The 15,731-nt window shown below is 43.5% G+C and overlaps 1 protein-coding gene across 1 annotated transcript in view; it reads left to right on the top strand.

The window, feature by feature from the left end:
• The first annotated feature begins 3,695 nt into the window (after positions 1 to 3,695).
• The window catches only part of NINJ2 (ninjurin 2), a 90,001-nt gene continuing 77,965 nt past the window's right edge, over positions 3,696 to 15,731 (top strand). Inside the window, exon 1 of the mRNA XM_059683915.1 lies at positions 3,696 to 3,879. Within this exon, the coding sequence (XP_059539898.1) occupies positions 3,847 to 3,879 (33 nt within the window). The 5' untranslated portion in view covers positions 3,696 to 3,846. The remainder of the gene's footprint in view (positions 3,880 to 15,731) is intronic.

The raw sequence follows: 15,731 nt of genomic DNA, 5'->3' as shown, positions 1-15,731 counted from the left end.
CCTGGGGCAGTGAGTTGGGAAGTGGCTGAATGAATATGTAAGTGAGCATACATGAGTTTGCAAGCATTTCCTGAATATGCCTTTATTCTCACTCTGGTATCTTGTTTGTCGTGCATCTGTCCTGTCCAGTCTTTACTAGCAGAGGTAACAGGGGTAACTTTTCTTAAAATGTTTCTAATTACACAAATATTCCACTAGGAATCCTTAACTTTTACATACTAAAATTCAGACCTGGACCTGAGATCTTATACTGTTACACAGGGAGTGTTTAATAAACACACATTAGAAACAGAATTTAAGAGTTGAAGGGATCTTAGAAATCATCTTTTTGGACAGCTTCACTTTTCACAAAGGAGAATATCAGAGAAGTTCAGTGACTTGCCTAAGAACACAGTGATCCAGCACACACAGGAACCAGGCCATCTGGCTTCCACTGTAGGGCTCTTCTCACTGTTCAGCATTAAGAGATCTTCTCACTGCTGGCTTCTTCAGTGCCCTACAACAATTTGCACCTCTACATAGCAAGCCACCCGTAGGGGCCCATTGTAGGTCCCCATTCCGTGACCACTGCCTGAGTGGCTCTGGGTGTTCACTTATCTGTAAGTTCAAGCATGTTCTAAAAAAATCCTTCCCAAGAGGCAGTTTCCCTAAAACTGTCCCTTGAACTTCACACTGGAAACTTTCCCATCTAGATTGAACAGCCTTCATGTAGCTATGGTTTCAGTATTACAGCCAAATGTCAGAAGCACTCTTCACTCTAGATTAACTTTCCAGGTATGTGTCTCACAAGGGCATGCATTTTGTGATTTCATATCCCCATAGTGTTTAACATGTTATCCTTGCAGTAGGGGGCTCAGCTGTTACCTCGCAAGTGGGAACTAGATTTGAAAGACATGATCTAGAAGACTGGACATGGTTGTGATATTTAGAACTCTAGATTCTCTTTTTGCTCATATTCTAGAACAAAAGTCAGCAGACTATGACCCGTGGGGTCAAATCTGCTCTGCTGTTTTTGTAAATCAAGTTTTATTGAACACAGCCACACTCATTTGTTTACATATTATCAACAGATGCTTTATGCTACAATAGCAGAGATAAGTACAGTAGTTGCGACAGAAACCATATGACCCACAAAGGTAAAAAAAAATATTTCTCTCTGATCCTTTGCAGAAAAAATTTGCTGACACCTGATCCAGAGTCACAGTAGATAAAATACTTTCCAAATCCTGTTTGCTACTTACTTCCAAATGATGCATATAAGGTGGGGGAAGGTCCAAATCCAGAAAGATCTTGCCAAACTAAAACTATTATTATAGTGAATCACAGCTTTTCCTTTAAAAACCAATGTACTTATCACTGGGATACATATATCCTTCCAGCAAGACAATATTTTTGACAGACAGGTTTGTTGAGGATGAGGATTTTCTAAATCTCTTTATTTCTTCTTTGAATTGTTATCATAGAGTTCCTCACAAGGCACATCCTACTCAAACGGGAAGAGAAAGAAAACAAAGTCCACCTTTTCTGACCCTAGACCAGCGATGGCGAACCTATGACACGCGTGTCAGAGGTGACGTGCGAACTCATTTTTTTGCTTGATTTTTCTTTTTAAATGGCATTTAAATATATAAAATAAATATTAAAAATGTAAGTCTTGGTTTTACTAGGGTTGCAAATATCAAAAAATTTCTATATGTGACACGGCACCAGAGTTAAGTTAGGGTTTTTCAAAATGCTGGCACGCCGAGCTCAAAAGGTTCGCCATCACTGCCCTAGGCTGTGGGGATTATAGGAAGACAGAAAGCAAAGGAAGAGAAAGCAGGTATTCAAACACGTGTCTCAATCCCTCCTCTCTGAGCCAGAATGGTGGAGAAGAGCATGGCCTCTGAATCGGAATGCCTGGGCAATGTTAAGTTGTTTTTCTGTTTCCTGATCTGCACAGCAGGGATAAAAGTATTGCCTACATTTCAGAACTGTTATGAGAACTAAGTAGGTGAGTTGTACTAAAGTGCTTAGAACGGTGTTTATTGTGTAGAGGCATGGTTATGGGGGATGGGAGCGGTGGGTATTACAGGTGGATTTTGAAGGAACGCTGAGAGTAGGTTCAACATCTCTCTCCCACTTTGGAGTCTGGAAGATCAACTCAACTTGGAGCAGCCACATCAAAGCAAACTCTTTACCAGAAGTGGAGCTGAGCTTGCCTTTCTCCTGGACTGTCAGCCGTTCTCAGTCCCCATGTACCTGAAGGGAAACAGGAGCATTAGCCGAAGGTCTGGTAGGAGATTTTCAGAGGGAATTATCTTGGGGGGGGGGGGGGGTAGACCACTGAGCTGGTACCACTGGGATGGAGCACATACAAATCACAGCAGATCTCAGGATGGTCCACATCACCATGGGAGCCAAGATAGGGCAGAGTCAACAAGGGGGCCTCCCTGGATCCTTAAGAGCAGACAGAGAATGTACCATGAGTTATCCTGGCCACAGACATCAGCCATCAAGGCCAGCAGGAGGCCCAGGAGCAGGCTGAGTCTCTCCTTAGCACTCATCAATTCAGGGGGCAGCCCAGCAGCTCCATAGCAGAAACTCGCAGAGACAGGCCACAGGGAACATCCAAGAGGAATCGCCTCTCCATCACCAAGCATACATAAACTGCACCCTTCTTCTGAATGCCATCTTTGGGGAGATGGGTGGAAATCTCAAAGACTGACCATTCTATCGAAATTGAACTGTTTATAACTTAAATTAGTCTACGCTGAAATATAGCTCATCCTCCTCTCACTACTTGTCTGGCAGTGTAGGGACTTATGAAGACATTATATCATCTAATAGAAATTCCCCGTGTTTTACATTTGGATGTGGTGAGAGTAAATTTGTGACTTTGCTTCTCTCTCCCCCCACATCCCTCCTTTAAACTCTGAATTGGATTACTCCCCTCCCCTTTAACACCACCCCCTCATGCACTCAGGGGCATACCCACCCCCACACAGACACAAGCGGCAGTGTAAAACCAGCTTCAGGAACAAGCCACAGGAGTTTGAGGCTCTGAGATAAACACCAGAAAGAAAACCTTCCCCCCAAAAGGATTCACTCTTGGTAGATTTACTTTAAAAGCAGGGAAAATGCAACTATTTGCATGAACAGAATTTGAAGGCACTACTTTTCCTGCTCTCTTTTTCGCAAATCAAGGGAGAAAATGAGAGCGCATCAGCCAACCTGTCAATAACAACGTGTTGTTTATTTACTTTGTAGAATAAGCCTTATGCTTTGGGCCCATTGGGTAAACTATAATTTAAAAAATATTTTAAAGATAGAGGGAACATAGGAAATAACAGGGGAAGTGCCTAAGCCTGAGTCTTGGGTAAATGCTGGAGGGCATCCCTACTCAGGAACCCTACTCAGCTCCACCATTGTGAAGTCAGACAGTATCCTCGGGCTGTTTTTCAAGTTCCTGACTAAAAGCAGGCTGGGTGACCTCAGATGGCTCCCCTGGGACTGGAGGGATATTGGAGCCACTGGAGAAAATGATGCTGCCACTCCAATTCAAAAGGCCACCTATCAATGTTTCGCACGCCACCATTAGAGTACCGGGTGCGCTCGCTCTCGCTCTCTCTCGCTCTCCCCCCCCCCCTCGCTCCCTCTCACGTGTATGCATGTGTACACTTCTCCCAGGGGCTGAGGCTAACACAGGCATCCCACATCAGATGGATGAATAGCACGTCTGTCCTGCCAGCTGTGTGCTCTCTCCCACCCAAAGGAAGCAGCAGAGACTCAGACAGCAGAGCCTGGAGTCGCCCACGCAGTCTGTGAGGGCACTCGGTACATGCGAAGGCCATTGAGGGAAGCAAGATGGAATCAGAAAGAGAAATCACCGACCCCCAAGTAAGTTCTCTCTGAGAGAGAGGAGACTGGAGCCGGGAGCCGGGGTGAAGTTGGGGGAAGAAAGGATTAATATATTGGTCACTTGATATTCTACTCCCCGCCCCCCTTCTCTTTCTTACCCCTTTTCCAAATGTTCTACATCCTTATTTCCTCTTTCTCTCCATTTCTCTGCCGGGTTCTTCACTTGTTTTTAAATATGTGAGAAACAGATTGTTAAAATCCCTCTTGGCCTCTGCTTCCCTTTGTCAGTCAAAGAGCTAATTAGATTCGTGTTACCAGAAAGTGATTTCACATTCTGCGCGTCGCTTTTCCCAAAACCCCAGGACAGCAGAGAGTTATTTGAGAGCTGCCGGACAGTTCTCTGGAGACAAGGAAAGATATGAGTTTTGGGGTTAGGAAGAAAGGCAGCTGGCCAACTTTGCATTTTATAGGTTGGAAAAAACCGGAGCCATTCCTTGGCCCTCTCCACAAAGCTCTGCTGTGTAGGACAGAGTCTCAACCGGACAGTGCAAGGAAAGAACATCAGCATAGTCCACTAGGACGAGGCAGAGACATGCATCGTCCCTACCTGGGATAGGCTTGTAGGGTGTCAGAGGTTCAGTCCACCTTCTGTAGGGATCACAGTGGTTGTGTGATAAATTCTCATAGTGTCTAACAATTAAAGTAGGGAAGGACTATTGAGATCAAGAAGTTTTGGTCACAGAATATGTTCTTCAAGCAAAATCTTAAGCAGCACCCCAGTATATGCTTCAGGAGGAGCTGCTGTGTGTTCTACAGAGTGTGGGAGCCTGGTAAGAGCCTCTGCCCCTGACCCCCCCACCTCCCTCCCCTGCGACACAACCAGGGAAGTTCTAGCATTACTTGGAGTGCTGTGTCAAAACCATTGATCTAGTACAACCACATACCAGTGCCATTTTCCTTGATTGTTATCCAGGAAACGTGGACCCACCTCAGGGCTTGCTGGGCCCTCTGCCTGGAATTCTCTTTTCTTTGGTTGCCTCCTAGTGCATTCAGGTCTTGGTTCAAATGTTACTGCCTCAAGGAGACCCTCTCCCCACCCTCTTCATAGGAACCCTCCTTCTAATTTGACTTTATTATTTGTTTTATTTCTCCCTCAGTACTGCTTACTTCTTGAAGTTACATTGTTTATTGCTTGATTACTTATTATAATCTCACTAGAACATAAACTCCGTTAGAGCAGGATCTATTTTATTCATTGCTGTATCACTAGTGCCCAAGGCTAATGCTTGGTACACAGTGACGGCTCAGGAAACATTTGTTAAATGAATGAGGTAAGGAAGCCATGAGTTAGATCACTAATAGGCATAAGGTCACTCAACCAGAACATGACAGAGTCAGGACTCCAACCCAGGCCTTCTGATATTTCATCTAGTTCTTGCTTCCATTGGATTCATAGCAGCTAAGGAAACAGTATTGCTCATTTTCAGTTTCTGAAGAACAAGTTTTTTATGTGCTGATGGACTAAACAATCCTGAGTTGCAGGGTAAAGGCTCTGCATTTGAAAGGTTCAGAAAGAGGACGGCAGGACTAAGGACAAGGAAATTACTGGCCAGACCTTGATAAATGTCTCTATCTCTGGCAGATAACTAAAGTGTTGGGGTACCTTTCTCTTATTCATTAGAGCTATTCTCTCCCAATATACTCTTTTATTCTGGTATCTTATTCATGCTTTCTTTTGATCATTTCTAAATTTGGTCAGTCAGAAGGTTATCCATTAGTTCCTCCAACTTCCCCTCCAGTTCTGGATCAAATTAGGTCTTGAATCCTCTTTGAAAACGGAGTCACCTTCATACTCTGAGAAAAAGGAGAGCTTTGGTTATGGACAGGTCCAGGTGTCTTTCATCTAGGACAGCGGTTCTCAACCTGTGGGTCACAACCCCTTTGGGGGTCAAACAACCCTTTCACAGGGGTCGCCTAAGACCATTGGAAAACACATATATAATTACATAGTTTTTGTGATTAATCACTATGCTTTAATTATGTTCAATTTGTAACAATGAAAATACATCCTGCATCAGATATTTACATTACAATATAACTGTAGCAAAATTATAGTTATGAAGTAGCAACGAAAATAATGTTATGGTTGGGGGTCACCACAACATGAGGAACTGTATTAAAGGGTCGCGGCATTAGGAAGGTTGAGAACCACTGCTCTAGGAGCATGATTTTATCTTCTCTTCATGAGGCAACTGCTGCATGAAATCCAGAGGAAAAACATAGAAAAGGCCCTAGAACATTATGTACGAAAGTTCTTCCTCTGTGTGTTGTTATTTTTTTTAAATATATTTTTATTGATTTCTGAGAGGAAGGGAGAGGGAAAGCTAGAAACGTCAATGATGAAAGAGAATCACTGATTGGTTGCTTCTTGCACGCCCCCACACTGAGGATGAAGCCCACAACCTGGGAATGTGCCCTGACTGGGAATCAAACTGTGACCTCCTAGTTCAGTGGTCAGCAAACTGAGGCTCGCGAGCCACATGTGGCTCTTTGGCCCCTTGAGGGTGGCTCTTCCACAAAATACCGACTTCTGCGCATGGGCCACGAAGTTTCAATCGCACTGTACGTGCACGCCCACATGTGGTATTTTGTGGAAGAGCCACCCTCAAGGGGCCAAAGAGCCGCATGTGGCTCAAGAGCCGCCGTTTGCCAACCACTGTCCTAGTTCATAGGTCAAAGCTCAACCATTGATCCACACTGGCTTGGCTGTGTGTGTGTGTGTGTGTGTGTGTGTGTGTGTGTGTGTGTGTGTTTACTGGTTTCCCAGGGGTGGTAAGAATCTATTGACTGTAGCTAAGTCAATTTCATCCATTCATTCAACTAATAGTTACTGATTAATGACTATTTCACTCTATGCTTGCTAGATATGGAAAAGTTATCTTAGTTAATGAAGTCATTATAGTGGGCTGGTTTTTTGCATAAGCTCAATAATGTTGCTGTTTTATAGCTCCAAGACAAATTCTTAAACTTGTAAATGTGTTATCTATTACAAGAAGAACAGGTAGAAAACATGCTAATGATTTGCTGTTTTCCATCCTGAACACCTTAAAGCCCAAATCTAAACAATAATGGCACAGTATTTAAACCAGGGCAACTTTTTTTTACCATATAATTACTGTTCTCCCCTTTATAATCTTGATCTTGGAGAGGTCATTTATGTTTTAGTACAATGATTAACTCCTATTGATCACTATCCCATCACCAAAACAAAACAAATCAAGGAAAGGACAAATATTTACTACTAGAGGCCCGGTGCACGAAATTCATGCACTCAGGGGGTGCGGGGGTTCCCTCAGCTTGGATTGCAAGACAGTGCAGGCCAGGCTGAGGGACCTCACCAGTGCACGATCTGCATGATCGGGGCTGGGGAAGGATGCAGGAAGTTGGCCAGCCAGGGAGAAACCCCGTGAGGGCTCCAGGGCGTATCCAGCCCGTCTCACTCAGTCCGAATCAGCTGGATCCCAGCAGCAAGCTAACCTACCAGTTGGAGCGTCTCTTCCCTGGTAGTCAGTGCACATCATAGCAAGCGGTTGAGTGGCCTTAGCATATCATTAGCATATTACGCTTTGATTGGTTGAATGGCCGACTGGACGACCAGACACTCAGCATATTAGGTTTTTATTATATAAGATACTTCAACACTGTACTAAGTAGCAAATAAACCATGATACCTGACCTTAGAAAGATCATCAAGTGGAAGAAATATACACAATTATACAAAGGAACTGTTTAGTTAAAATACCTTTCCAAAAAACATGATTTCATATCACCAATGGGCAATATAAGCATTACCAATGACTGACAATTTTTCATTGTAATGGTAATCTTTATAGTTTTCATGTGTATTACAGAATCATAGCTAACCCATCAAACCTGTGATTTCAAAAATGTTATTGTTTAGGATGAGGCTAAAGGAAGTGGCACGGTAGGTTTTAACACCTTATGCAGACATTGTAAATAATGTGGGCACACTCTGGATATTTTAATAATTTTATGTCTTCACTGTTCAGACTGTAGCTGGCTTGGATGATATAAATCACAGGTGTATGTGTCTGTACCTACTGTTGCTTTATTCTCACTACATTGAAATCACAAACAGAGTACAATTAAAGTCTGGGAAACTCTAATCTAAAAAACATTAATTTAAGCCACTATAATTAGTGTTGCAGGTGTTTCTCTAGGTCAGAACCTATGAGACTGGGATGGTTAGTAGTGATACAATTGGGTGTAAAAAAGATTGACACACAGTACTCAAAGCAAGTTTCCGCTACCAGGTGAATGCCTGCAACTAACGGCCCCTCTCCTGTAGCTGTGGCCTCCAAGCTTCTGCCCCTCCCCTGCTATGCCAGGGAGATAAGGCTTCTTCTCTCCCAGACCCTAGCCTTGACTAGTTTTCCATCTTTTCGCAGCTTGAGTCTGAATGTATGAGGGTTGAGAAAAATCCCTTGCTTCCCCTTCAACCGGTGTTGCAACCCCACCACTCACTATGGAGTTCAAGCCACTTGCCTTGCTCTTTCCCAAAAGGGAGCTTCTGCTTACTAGTTGCCAAAGTAGATTCATCCCCTGCCCCTTTGTTCTACTTGAACTGAATATTGAGGGAGATGTCAAGGTGGTCAGAAATGGTTTCCTAGTGGAGGAACTAAGACTTGTACATACTGAATGTAAATTCAATGTAGAAAGGGTTAATGAAGTACAGCAAAAAAGAAATGGAATGCAACTAGAGTGGAGGCAAAAATTACTTTTGAGTAAAAGGGGAGCTATAGATAAAATATTCTGGAAGTATTTTCAAATGGAAGTTCCAGAAAACAATTTGGTAGTATGTAACAAGAGACTTAAAAATGACCTAGTAATCCCACTTCTAGAAACAGCCTAAGATGTATTCAGTTATGCAAGGATGTTTTTGGAATATTATTTATAGCCAAAAAATGGAGTGTCCAACATAAAGAAATGGTTAAATAAATTTTGGTACATCTGTAAACAGATATCATGAAATAATTTTTTCAATGTATGGGAAGAATATTTAAAGGAATACCAAAATACTAATTACATGTTAAGTCAAAAAAGGAGGATACATAGCCCAGCCAGCGTGGCTCAGTGATTGAGCATCAACTTATGAACCAGGAAATCATGGTTCAATTCCCAGTCAGGGCACATGCCCAGGTTGTAGGTTTGATCCCCAGTGTGGGGTCTGCAGGAGGCAGAAGATCAATGATTCTCTCTCATCATTGATGTTTCTATCTCTCTCTCCCTCTGCCTTCCTCTCTGAAATCAATAAAAACATATTTTTTTAAAAAGTAGGATATATAAATATATACACATCTGATCCCAATTTCTTTTTTTTTAAAAAAAGCATATACAATAAACACATGCAAGAAAACTGTTCAAAAGACATACACCAAAATGTTAAGAATGGTTATTTCTGGATTATGAATGACTTTTTTTTCTTTTACTTTTACTTTTTATTTCTGCTAAACATTTTCTCACAAACCATATATTATATTTAGAATAGAAAAGAAAAACCTGTAGCTTCAAAAAGAAATTAGAGAAGCTGATGTGCCTATATGCAAATGGATATATTTCTGGACATGGGCCCTAAAGGCATATATACACACATATATATTTATTCCCTGTCTCTGATTACCACAGAAAATAGACAGCTGATGAATCTTTTTTTTTTAAGTGGGCACTCCTTTTAAGTGTTTCATATCTGAATATGTTCCAAGAACAGACTTTAGCAACGTTTCATCCTGGGACAAAACTTCAAACGACTGAGTTTCTATATAGCCCCTTCAGAGGTACAATATCTGACACAAGTAGAAGGGGCTGAGGTGGTTGCATCCTTTTTTTTTTATTGTTTTATTGCTTAAAGTATTACAAAGGGTATTACATATGTGTCCTTTCTTTTTTCCCCGCCCTTGACAATCCCCTGGCCTCCCCTACCCCCCAGGTTGCATCCTTGATTTAGTTAGATCTTATACCTGACAACTTCAGTAACATACATGTCTTCCTACCACTTTTGTAGAAAACTTTAAAAAGTACTTGTATTAAGTATATATATAAGATGATAGTTAGCCAGCTAGATGGACAGACAGATGATAGAAGGATTTGGGCCCTGGATGATGTGGCTCAATGGTTAGAGCATCAACCCCCACACCAAAGGGTTGCAGGTTTGATTCCAGGTCAAGGGCACGTATGTGGGTTGTAGGTTCGATCCCTGGCCCTCAATCAGGGTGGGTATGGGAAGCAGCTAATCTCTCTTTCTCTTCCCTCCCACTCCCCTCACATCCTTCCACTCTCTAAAAATCAATAGAAAAAATATCCTTGGGTGAGGATTAACAAAATAAAAAAAAGGAAGAAGGTATGGGATGATTTCTTGGAGGAGATAGGCACCGAGTGAACTTTGAAGGATGAATAGCACTTTAACTAGTGGAAGTATTCTAGTGGTGAGAACAGTGTGAACAAAAGCTGGAAGCAGAAAAAACATAGGGCATATTTGGAAAAGAACAAATAATCCAATTTGTCTAGATTGATAAGGTGAATGGAGGAGAAACTGGGGAAATATGATGATAAGGGTAGGATGGAACCAGATCATGATGGTCCTTGAGGGCTATGTTACTCTCCTTTGGGAGGAACTGACCAATGACTCTTTGCTCTGCAGAAGCACCTGGGCTCTCAGGTGGAGGTCCTGGAAAGAGGAGAGCAAGTAATAAAAAATCTGGCTGTGCCTCCCAAGACCTAGTGCCCCTCCCAGATTTGGACTTAGAGGGGCCATTGGTCTTGTAGACCAAAGGCATTGTTTGATAGAGGAGAAAACAGGTCCAGAAATGTGTGATGTTTAATTGGGTTTTAGAGTCCCATATGATCTGCCCAAAGTTAGCCATGACATTGAGCAGAGCAGCGGTCGCCAACCTTTTGGAACTCACGGACTACCAGTGGTCCGAGGACCACAGGTTGGCGACCACTGGAGCAGAGCATCCAATGGACAATAAACTACTCAATAAACACTGTATTTATTGAAAAGTTCATATATTCAATTTGTTATGCACAGTGAAAGTGTCTTTCAAATACAAGATGTAATCTAATCCTCCCAACTACGCAAGGGTCATTACTCCACCTCCAAAGGGTGAGAAACTGAAGCTGAGAGGTCAAATATGAGATCACAGAACAGAAAAGTGGCAGGGCTAGGACTTAAACCTAGATTTTCCTCTTGCTTCTTTAGTTCAGTGGTTTCCAAATGTGGTCCCTGGAGCAGCAGTAGCCCATCACGTGGGAACTTGTTAGAAATGCAAATTCTCTGTCCCCAGTCTAGACCTACCGAATCAGAAACCCTGGGGATGGGGCCCAGCAACCTATATTTTAACAAGCCCCCTGCTGATTCTGATGCACACTGAAGTTTCAGAACCACTGCGTAATATATGGCTAATTGATGCAGGAGGACATGGAGGCGCCAAGACTGACCTTCTTTCTCCGAGTGAACTCTAGATATGCCAAGAGGTAGCACTGGCACCAGACCTGGAGTAATGCAGACCCCCCCCCCCCCCAACAGGCAGGGATGTTGGCTTTAGGGGTAGAATTTAGCTATTTAGCTGACCACCACATTCTACAACATAGTCCTGGCATAGGCCTCATCCAGAGGAGGGGTTGCCAGGCACTTTTTGAGAGCACAAAGGATCTAAGCCTCACAAATCTAAATTTCTTGTTTCGAGGCGAGATACCACGACAGTCACTGCGATCAGCTGTGTGTGGTGATTTACGCCCACTCTGATGAGAGATGGTTGGGATTACTCCAGCCTGGAAAAGGGGTATGTTAGACCTGCCCCACTGGGGAGAGATGTCTCTCTCCTGTCACCCAGCCCTGCTTTTCATGGGAGGGAGGGGAGCAACTGCAGGCAAGAGTGGGACCTTCCCACAGGGCACAGGAGCACAGACACCCAGGCTGGGGGCACTCCACCCTGCAGAGGTAGAGAGGAAGAGCAGAGGGGTGTAGTATGCCCAGGGCCTTGGGGACAGGCGTCAGGAGGGAAGGGGCAGAGCTGAAACATCAGGCAGTGGGAGAGAAGTGCGTCCGCCGGAGGATCTCTGCGAAAGGGCCGCCAGCGTCCTGAACCAGTGAGCCTCAGGGCTGCAAGTCCACCAGGCTCCATGCCAAGAGAATGGAAAACCCCTGGGCCTCTCCAGAGGTGAACTCCCTGTTTCCACAACCCCTGTCCAGGGAACCCGAGTTGTTGACCCCCAGGTGCGAGGACCAGGCTTTGGTCTTTGTTTTTGTGTGCCTGCCTTGTGCCCTGGGCACAGAGTCCAGGGACTGATCTCTGCCTGGATACACATTTTCAGTCCTAATCTGTACACAGCCAGGCTGGTCTCATTCACACAGCCAGGACCTTTCCCCTTCAGCTGCAGTTTCCTAGAAGTGTGACCGCCCAGTGTTATGATTCAAACAGGGCTCAGTCCCCAGGGATAGATAGCAGGGCTGGGTGGAGTTGGCAGTGTTGGACCTAAAATGCCACGCCCTGTCTCTCTGGTTTTCAGAGTGATATACAATGTAATGCCCATCCACACTCCTTGTGAATTACCTTCAAGAGGGTTAGGGGTGGGGATGAGGAACAGAAATCTTGCAAGGACAGACTCTCTATTAACCAGATCTTGGGCTACTCGAAGCAATCACTGGAAGCCAGTACCTTCCTAGCTCCATGGAGCTTCCAAGCTACAGATCTCTGTGCTTTCAGGCCCTTGAGGAGCAGTCACCTGGGCAGAAGCTCCAAATCCTCTGCTGAGATTACTCCTCTCCTGGCAGTTGTCGGGGTGGCTTGAAGAGGAGGCAGGGTGGGAGGGAGGGGAACAAATGATGGACCAGCTTTCTGCTCCAATTTCTATTGGTGTTCCTAAAGCACAGAATTCGGCATTGCCTATGAGTGCTTTTCATAGCAATAGCAGCCATCAGAGGGCTGCAAGTGTGGATTAGAGAGAGATAGAAAGAGGAGAGAGAGAAAGAGAGAGAGAGAGAGAGAGAGAGAGAGAGAGAGAGAGAGAGAGAGAGAGAGAAAGAAATGAATATGCATATGAGAGAGACAGAAAAGAGCCCTGTTATTTTGTTTCCCATTCTCCATGTGATTGGCAGTAGTTTTCCTCCTCCACTAAGAAGTCAGCCTCCTCCCCTACCATCCTGATGTGACCTATTTATCTATTCCCTTTAAAGGAAGGTACCTTGGAAGGCAGCCCAGTCCAGGGCGGTTCTGTCTGAGTCTCAAAGAGACAAGCTCTTAGTAAGTGAAATCCAGAAGCTGTAAAATCATGGGGCAAGGGCAAGGTAGTAGGGAGTTAGGCAAGGCTGGGGGAAAAGGGAAATGGAGGTTGGGGCTCCAAGGAGAGTGTTCAGTGGCGTGCTCTTGGACATCAGGACTCTTCAAGCTGTGACTATGGGGAACAGGTTTTGGGCCCAGCAGAGTAGTGGAAGCAGCCAACATTGACTCCTGGAAAGAATGCGCAAACAGAATAAACATAAAATCCCAGTTCTTGCAAGTTTCCTGCTTTCTCCTCCTAGTTCACTGAGCTGAGCGATCTCATCTCTGAGCCCGTTTCCTTATCTGCAAAATGCGGACAACAAATTTCTACCTCAGAAGATGGATAAAAAGATTAAATTATGTACTGCACCCTCTGTTCCCTCCTAATGAAAACTCAACTGGGTCTCAGATCAATGGCACATATCATAACTACCATTTATATGTACCTATTTTGTGGGAAGCACTGGATATAGAGTTTATCTCAATTCTGTGAGGAATCCTATATAATGAAGAGTAATATGCTAATTAGGCTGAACAGCAGAACGACCATCAGGACGACCTTCCAGACGAAGCCAGGACTGCAAGGGCCAAGCTCCTTGCACGAATTCCATGCATCGGGCCTCTAGTGTATTATGATCATTTAACCAATAAGGAATCCAAGACTTAGAGAAGTTAAAACACTTATGCAAACTCACACAGCTAGCAGGTAGCAGAGATGAGGTTGGCACTCATGGCTGTCTGGCCTCCCCGAGACTGTCACATCACTGGCCTTAATGACAAAGTAGCTGGCAAACATCCTTGTCCCCAAATATTAAGTAAATTTAGAATGCTGAGTCAGATTGAGTCCCTGAGAAATCAAAGAATAATTGGGTTGTATAATGCTATCATTTTATGTAAATCTTGGCAAGGAGGATATTGTTTTGCAGTCTGGAAAACTATAAATGCCTATCTGGTCTCTAGCTCAGGAGTGGGCAAACTTTTTGACTCGAGGGCCACAGTGGGTTCTTAAACTGGACCGGAGGGCAGGAACAAAAGCATGGATGGAGTGTTTGTGTGAACTAATATAAATTCAAAGTAAACATCATTACATAAAAGGGTACGGTCTTTTTTTTTCAATAGTTTTATTCATTTCAAACAGGCCGGATCTGGCCGCGGGCCGTAGTTTGCCCACGGCTGCCTAGCTTCTGGGCCTTCAGTCTAGCCTCCCTCCAACCCATTCTTCTCACTGTAGCCACAGAGAACATTTTCCTGCTTCTGTCACTGAGCTGCCCTGAGGATTACATCCAAACTCAATGTGGCCACGGCCTGTCCTGTCCTTGGTAGGCCCTAGACTTGAGAGTCCCTATACTATTTTTTTATAAAATGTATTAAAATATACCTATATCACTCCCAAATGTGAAATTTTTAATGTAAAAATTTTGAAAGGGTTTTTCATTATTTGCGATTTAGAATGATGAATTTAAATGTTTACTTTTCACATGTAGGTACCAATCATTTTTTTTCAGGTCTCAAATACTTGGGGCCTTTGGAAAGCTCACAGTCCTAAGGACTATGCATATGGTGCCTAATGAGTGAAACAGCCCTCTATGTGGCCCCTGTCCACTTCCGCTGCATACCAGGCTTTTGTAAAAACTGTTGCCTCTGCCAAGAATTTCGTTTTTCCTTCTATAGCAGTGGCCCTGTTCATACCATTTCCCCTCCCTCATTGCCCAGAAATTTATTTATTTTGACCTAAGTTCATAGAAGCCTATCCTCTCAGTTTCTTTGTATATAAAATAAGAGTGATAGTAGTAATAGTAGTGCCTACTTCATATGGCTAAAATAAAATAAGCCCTAGCTGGTTTGACCCAGTGGATAGGGCATCGGCCTGCAGACCGAAGGGTCCCAGGTTCGATTCTGGTCAAGGGCATGTACCTCCGTTGCAGGCTCCTCCCTGGCCCGGGCCTTGATTGGGGCTCATGCAGGAGGCAACCAATCGATGTGTTTCTCTCACATCGATATTTCTCTCTCTTTCCCTCTCTCTTCCACTCTCTCTACAAATCGATGAAAATATATCCTTGGGTGAGGATTTAAAAAAAAAGATAAAATAAGTTAGTACGTATACCAGAGCCTTGCTACACAAAGTATGATATCTGGGAACTTGTCAGGCTCCACCCCAGACACACTGAATCAGAATCTGCAGGTTAACAAGATCCACAGGTGATTCGAATGCACATTTAAGTGCTGCACTAATGTACTTAGAATGGCGATTTTCAATCTTTTTCAACTTATGGCACACACAAACTAATTACTAACGTTCTGCAGCATGCCAAAAAATATTTTTTTTTGCTGATGGGCAAAAAAATAGATATAATTTTGATTTAGTTACAAAACATGTAATTACCTACCCTTTTGCTTCAATGTGACTTTAAAAAATCAGTAGCCTATATGTGTATATAAGGATTTCTAATATCAAGAATTAACCAATCAGACACAACCTTATTATGCCACATCGACCAATAAGATGCAACTCTATTATATGACCTATATATTTATTGTTCAAGACAGGGC

The sequence above is a fragment of the Myotis daubentonii genome, chromosome 2 (genome assembly GCF_963259705.1).
Source record: "Myotis daubentonii chromosome 2, mMyoDau2.1, whole genome shotgun sequence".
Taxonomy (NCBI): Eukaryota; Metazoa; Chordata; class Mammalia; order Chiroptera; family Vespertilionidae; genus Myotis; species Myotis daubentonii.
Note: the sequence above shows the minus strand (reverse complement) of the source record. Positions and strands in the feature narration are given on the sequence as shown.